The following is a 7,805-nucleotide window of genomic DNA, read 5'->3' on the forward strand; positions in this document are numbered from 1 at the left end:
ATGCTTTATTCACAGCAAATTAAATGTTAGAGAGGGGTTAAAATAGATTAATGGTTTCCATTTTTACCCTCATTTTAAGGTTTGGGTTTTTTTTGTTACTATATTACTCAATATTTGGCAAGCTCAGAGACAAGTCAAATTCAATTGGTATGACTTTCTGAGCCAAGTATGAGTGTGTGTGTGTGTGTGTGTGTGTGTGTGTGTGTGTGTTTGTGGTGGGGGGAGACAGAAAGAGAGAGAGAAAAGATCTTCCCAAAGTTTTAATATATTTGTGTTCTCTAGGAATTTGCATTTTAAACTATGCCCTAATAAATTCATTCCATGCTTTCAAGTTGAGAATCACTGCTATAGATATACTGAAACACTAGTTGAGGATTTCTGAAATTCTCTGAAGAGCTCTAACCACAGGAGATAAGCCTGCAAGTTCCTATGGGAAGAAATATGTTCAGGACACAGGGCCTCCTACTGGTGAGGAGACAGATAGACTCTGGTGGGCATGGCCTTCCAGGTAATACAACTTCAATTTCACGTTTATTGAGCACTTACACTGTGTCCTTCTTGCTGTTCATATACATGATGTCATTCAGTCTCACTGAATTCTCCTAACAATCTTTCAACAAAGGCATTGATAACCGCATTCTACTAATGTTATAGCCAATCTCTTACACATCTCACTGCTGACTCCTCTCAAAGAGAACTCTTGTCCTTTGACAGCAAGTCCTTTTCAGGATAGAAATAAGTACAAAGGGGAGATAAAATATTTGGTTATAAGTTATGTAGAAAGCTAAGGCAAGGATGCTGCTGCTGCTGCTGATGGTAGTAATATTAGTAAAAAGAGCAATTTTTTCAGCATTCTTAAGTGCTACATGGTTTCTATGCCTTACCCTATTTAACCTTCACAACCCTGTGAGAAGAATGTTACCGTCTTTCCCATTTCACTGACTAGAAAGTTTCAGAGAAGACGAATACCTTGCTCTGGATCACAGATTCAGTAATTCCTTAAGCCTGTATTCAGACAAGCTCTGTTTGATGCTAGAACTCAAGTCCTAACTAGTACATTCTGTTGCTTCCCCTTGCTGAAAACCTGCAGAGACTCAATAGCAGCAGACTACTCCCTCTGTAAATATAAACCATGATTGGAATAATTTTAAAATAAAAATCAGGATTAAATCAGTGAATGTGAAAAAAAATCTGAGATTCAAGTTAAAAGGCATACCTGAGATTTGGTATAGTTTGAGAATGATTTAATGAAATGCTTGAGGTAAATGTGAAAATTATCTGTCTCCTCCATCCTACACGGGTAACAAATAAAAGGAAAAGGAACCCTAGGTATATGAATGTTTCTACTCTAATATCTGAAATCTAAAAATTAAAATGCAAAAATGGCTGTGTGGTCGCTCAGCCTGCGGCCACATTACTGACAACATGGCAGGCTGCTGGGCCCTGCAGACGGGAGACAGACAGCAGCGCTGCACCTCACACAGAAAGAACCGAGGGCGTTCTGGGGGTGAACATTCCTTCCAATAGCAACAAAAGTGTTTCAGGATAGAGAACATGGTCATAACCTCCTAGACCATCTGACAAGGATAATAATATACAGAGTTGTTTAATAATAATAGCTGTCATTTTTTAATGTAGGAGATGTATAGGTAATGCTTGATTTAAAAAAATTTATAAAAATTCCTGAAGCTAAGATATTCAAGAATCATTCAGTTCGGCATCTTTTGAAAAATTTCTTTCTATAACACTGTAACATATAAAGGCCTCATTGTCTGAGGGTTGTCAGTGGAAAAGTATAAGGGGATGTAAAAGATAGTTGCGTGGATTGATATCAATTTTCATCATTTTTATTATTTGACTTACTAATCTTTATTGAATTTTAGTTTATGTTCCTAAAGAGTGGAACATAATATCAATTCTTTTCTTTTGTGTATCTCTTGTTTACTGTCTTTAAATGTGTGTTATTGTCCTACATCATTTTAATGCTTAGTGTTTGTTGTTTTTATTTTATTACAGGCTGTTAATTCTGGTCTGTTCCAAGCTTTTGATTGGGGGAAACCTGATCAGAACTTGATGCATTTCTGCTGGGTATGATGATACTACTACTCAACAGTTGCACACTGCTGATGAACTAATAAACGTCGTGTCCACTCATTATGCACCTACTAGGCCCCAGGCACTATGCCAGATATTTTATATAGATCAGATGCTACTTATTGTGTTCTTATCATGTGCCATATCATTATTTTTGATCCTCATGGTGACTTTGTATGGTAAATATTATTGTCTCCATTTTTCCAGAGGCTCAAAGAAGTTAAGTAAATTGTCAAAATTAACTAGTAAAGACCCAGAATATGACCCAGGGGTTCCTGGATCTTATGTCCACTCTTCTTCCACCACACTTATTCCTTCTCAAAAACCAAAAACTCTCAGGACTTAATTAAGACCGTACTTTAAAGAGAGAATTAATGATATACAATCTTTTTTTCTAGAGCATATTCTCTGACTTCTTATCCATCTCTCACAAAATAAACTAACAATGTCCTAACAGTACTTTGGGATGTCATTTACTACTCATTGTTTTTACAAAGCCAATATATGGATCATTAAAGATACACTAGACAGAAATATCACCTTTAGCAAGAGCCTGTGCTACCTGCCAGAGAATGGTGTATCAAGATATTTCTTGCCATTATCTGTGAAACTTTTGGAGCAAAAATTCTATATTAAAGGGAAATACACATTGCTGTTGTTGTTATTGTTATTTTTTTCTAATATATAAGGAAATCCAGTAATGATTTTGGCTTCTGGCTGATATCCTGAGCTCTAATTAAATGAATGATCATCAGAGATACATGGGTTTTTCAAATCAGGGATGTGGAAATTTGGAAATTTTTTAAAAAGTACATTTTAATGCCACCATCGTAACTACAATAGTGAAAATGTATAACTTCAACTGGTGTGAAAAATCTGATTTTTCTCCTAAACTGTTATAATTATTATGTATGTGGGAGTGAGTATGTCCACATACAGAGACTCATACACTATGCCAAAGTACTAGTTGTTCTTGTAATTAACCAATTCCTTGTCCCAACAAAGGTATACAGTTGGTTTAGGAAAAGTTTTTTAGATGAGGACCTTACCCTGTAAGACTCAGATACCTACTTGAATGAGAGTTGAGTCAGATATTAGCTTTATCATTGTGCTTGCAGACCCTATCAAAATACATGGGGATTCAAGTTCACTTATGCATCTCTTGCTTGGGACTGGGGGGAGAAGAAAAGAAAACCCAAAACAAACTTAAAATGAAGGATATGTGTGTTTAAAAGCAATAATCTTAGTCACAGCTATAAGCAATAACACCATAAATTAGACAGGTGTAATTACCAATGTAACCACCAATCCTTTATTACTATGAAAGTAAAATAAATTTATTACTATGAAAGTGAAAAAATTTATTAGCCAAAAGCCATCATATGCCATTTGGATCCTGATCTTGATATTCATTGTTGCTTTGCCATCTTCTGGGCTCCCCCATTCATCTTTAGCAGAGTATTAAAATCATTGTAGTAAAGGAATGCTGATTTCAGGGACTCCTCAGGCCCACTTTGTGCCTTAAAGCTTGCTAATATTTATTGCTGCCTCTGTGTTGTGTTGTTTTTCTATTCTTTGTCTCTCTCTGTCTTTGTATTTAAATGTTTATACTTTGCATTATTCTACGTAGAAAAACAGGAGAACATGCCCCTTCTTTCTTCAGTTGCACTTTGCATGTGGGTCCCTGTACCAGCCTTTCCTGAGCCCATCTTCCCCTGGCATGCACTGCTGGTCAGTGCTAATCTGCCCTCATTTCCGTCTCTGCCCTTTGCATTGGCTTCTCATTCTCATTTACCACTTGCTCTTAAGCCCAGGTTATTATAGGGTAAGAGTGATATACTTAAGATGTTTAGTAATGCAATGACCCAGGCACTAACCAATCAGTCAACATCTCGAGTGACTATACCAGTGTGCTCTGCCTGACTGTCACCCTGCTAAGAGAACACAAGATGTACAATCACCAAAGTAGAGTCTCCCTCAGAAACATTTCTAGTCCTCTAAGAAACCTCTCCCTGGCCAAGGTTACTGTTTCCTAAGGATCTACAACTTTGTCCGCGTTACCTTCCCTTCCTTATCTTGGTGCCAGAATTAACTATGATGTATTAATTTGCTTGGGCTGCAATAAAAAAAAAAATACCATAGACTGACATGGTTTAAACAACAAAACATTATATATCACAGTTCTGGAAGCTGGAAGTCCAAGATCAGAGTGCCAGCATGGTCGGGTTCTGGCGAAGGCTCTCTTCCAGGCTTGTAGACAGGCACCTTCTTGCTGTGTCCTCACATAGCCTTTCCTCTGTGTGTGAGCTGGGAGAGAATGGCTCTCACTGTTTCTCCCTTCTTATAAGGACACCAATCCTATTGGACTAGGACTCATTACTTATGACATAATTTAACCTTAATTACCTCCTAAAAGCCTTATATCTCCAAATTCAATTACATTGGGAGATATGGTTTCAACGCATGAATTTTGGGAGAAAACAATTCAGTCCATAGAATATGGTAACAGTCAAGACTCTTTTAGTTGCAGGTAGCAGAAACTAAATCTATTTTATGTTAAAATATACATATATATATACACTGCTTTGCTGAACTAAAAAGTATAATGGTAAACTCACAAGAGCCAGAAACTTGTCCTCAGGGCTCTCTCCCTCTCTCCCTCTCACTCTCTCTCAATTCTGCTTTCATATGCTCTTTCAGTTCTTAGTCTGTTTACAAGAAAGTAGTAAGATGGTGACTGGATGCACTTACCTCATATAGTGCTTTTAATTGCAAATCCAAAGAAAAAGCCAATATTTTGGCAAAAAGTTCCAGAGAGAACTCTGGCCCAGTTTTAGTCACGTGCCCATCTCTCACACAATCACTGTGGCCAGAAGAATGAAAGACAAATTGGCCAGACCTGGTCACCTGGACCACACTGGAACTGGGGGATTGGGGTTTGTTGAATCAGCACAAGAAAGATTGCGCTACCAGAAAGAAGGGGGAAGGAAAAATTTGCCAGGAGCTTAGCACCACAGCCATTCCTTTTCTCTATAACAGGCTGACTCCTCTTGAACATCATTTTTCAAATGTCTGTGTTTGTACATTGGTCTCAATGCCTCCTGAAGAGGCTCCCCAAGTGTCAATAATTCCCTGGAGCCCAGATCTCTGCATATGAGAAGGGGCATTTTTATTTACCCTATTCAATACTCCCAGACCAAGTGCTACTACAAAGATCATCCCCCATAGAAATAAGAGCCCCTTCCTCTAGGATCTTTTCCTACTTTTCAGAAGTGCAAATTAGAAATATAATGGTTGTCTCTTTTTATTTACAATTCATATTATTGCACAGAAGTGCTTTCAAGTATTTTTAAGTTTTAATGTTTATATATCATTAAATGTATCCTAATTGTACAATTTTATCGTTTGAATAACTTGCTTAACAACTGATTGCTAATGTTACTTCTATAATGTGCTTTTCTGTGAAAATTCTTTTTTTCTCTCTCTCTATTTAATTATATTTAGCTTACACCTCCCTTATACAATGTTACTAAGATAGAAGTTCCAACAGCGGTGTGGACTGGTGGACAGGACCTTGTGGCTGATCCCAAGGACGTTGAGAATTTACTCCCTAAATTACCAAGCTTGTTTATTACAAATTGATTCCACACCACAATCACGTGGATTTTTACCTTGTCAGGATGCACCCCAGGAAATTTACTATGAGCTAATTAGATTGATGGAGGGATGTTTACAAAATTATATATACTTTTTTTCTGTAAGCAAGCAGATTTTCTTAACAATTATGTGGCACATAGACCCTAAGGTGACCCCTTCAGTCATTTTCACTTCCTAGTCTCCATACATTTGTGTAATCCTCTTACCTTGAATTTGCAGGGACCTGAGACATGCTTCTAGCCAAAAGAATTGGCAAAGGTGATGGGATATCACACCCTTGGTTAGATTATGTTTATGGCAAATGTGATGGGATGTCAGTTCCAGATTACATTCTATTATATGAGAATCCATCTTAGCAGACTGAAGCAAGATATTCTCTTTGTTGGCTTGGTGAAGTAAACAGACAAGTTGAGGAAGCCCACGTGGAAAGGAACTGTGTGTGCCTTCTAGGACCTGGAGATGGCTTACAACTAATAACCTGAAAAACCCAGGACTCTCAGTCATACAAGGAAATTAATTCTGCCTAAAACCTGATGGAACTTGGAAGCCCATTCTTCCCTAGTACAGCCTCCATTGGGAAAGCAGCCTGGCCAACACCTGGATTGCAGCCTGGTGAGACCCTGAGCAGAGGACCTAGCTGTGCCATGCCCAGAATACTAACCCACAGAAACAGTGAGATAATAAATATTTGTTGTTTTAAATTGCTACGTTCGTGGTAATTTGCTATCAGCAGTAGCAAATTACTATTACTATTAACAATAATAAATTATTATTATTATTTTGTCTCTGGATAGAAGCTTGAGAGACCCTGTTTCTTATTTCCCTTGGACTGATCAACTTCCTTGGCTATTTCTTGTTTTGCAGATCTGCTAGTGATTGATGCCCTCAGTGTTTGTCTGAAAAAGTCCTTATCTAACCTTCATTTCTTTTTTTTTATTGTGGTAAGGACACCATTTGAGATATACCTTCTTAATGGACTTTTAAGTGTATAGTACAATATTGTTAACTGTAGGCACCACATTGTACAGAAGATCTCTAGAACTTTTTCTTTTTGCATAACTGAAACTTTATACCTGTTGAACAACTCCCCATTTCCTCCTCTCCCAGCCCCTTTCAACCACTATTCCACTCTCTCCTCCTCTCTCTTTAGATAACTCACATAATTTGAATCATGCAGTATTTGTCCTTCCGTGACTGACTTATTTCACTTAGCATAATGTCCTTCAGGTTCATCTGTGTTGTTGCATATGACAAGATGTCTTTCCTCTTTAAGGCTGACTAGTATTCCATTGTATGTATATACCACATTTTCCTTATCCATTTGTCCGTCAATGAACATTTAGCTTGTTTCTATGTCTTGGGTATTGTGAATAATGTTGTTTGAAACTGGGAGTGCATATGTCTTTTCAAGATCTTGATTTCGGTTCTTTTGGATCTACATCCAGAAGTGGGATTGCTGGATCATATGGTAGTTATATTTTTAATTTTTGAGGAACCTCCAGCTGCACCATTTTGTATTCCCACCACAGTGTGTAAGTGTCCAATTTTGCTAGGAATTACATTTAAATCTTTTTTATATCTTCTGCATCTCTCTTCCTTATTTTCATGTTTTTTTAATATCCTCAAGCATAGTAAGCATATTTTAATACCTATTTTAACATACTTTCTGCTTGTTCAATTATCTCTGACATTTATGAGTTTGTTCTATAGACTGACTTTCTCCTGGTTATGGGTTATATTTTCCTGCTTCATTGCATGCTTAATAATTTTTTTTGGATGCTAGACATTGAATTTTGCATTTCTGAGTGCTGAATTTTATTTTATTGCTTTAAGATTGGGAATATTTTGGAAGTCAGTTAGTTTACTCACAGCTAAGTTTCATTGTTTTGAGACTTGTTTTTCATCACCCTAAGAGCAGGTCTAATGTAATTTCTCCTCTAAGGAAGTTTTGGCCTATACTGAGGGATGCACTTTCTGAGGTCTCTATTGAACATCCTATGTGTTCAGAAAGGTCTCTCCATGCTAGCTGGTGGGAATTCAACTTAATCCCTATG

At 37.3% G+C, this 7,805-nt stretch overlaps 1 protein-coding gene across 2 annotated transcripts in view; it reads left to right on the top strand.

The window, feature by feature from the left end:
* LOC103542698 (lipase member K-like) overlaps positions 1–2,745 on the top strand; it is a 40,444-nt gene extending 37,699 nt beyond the window's left edge. For both annotated transcript variants that reach the window (XM_070610853.1, XM_070610862.1), the window contains one exon: positions 2,017–2,745. In XM_070610853.1, the coding sequence (XP_070466954.1) occupies positions 2,017–2,094 (78 nt within the window). In that variant the 3' untranslated portion in view covers positions 2,095–2,745. The remainder of the gene's footprint in view (positions 1–2,016) is intronic.
* Positions 2,746–7,805: the final 5,060 nt, after the last annotated feature.

This window comes from Equus przewalskii, chromosome 1 (assembly GCF_037783145.1).
Source record: "Equus przewalskii isolate Varuska chromosome 1, EquPr2, whole genome shotgun sequence".
Taxonomy (NCBI): domain Eukaryota; kingdom Metazoa; phylum Chordata; class Mammalia; order Perissodactyla; family Equidae; genus Equus; species Equus przewalskii.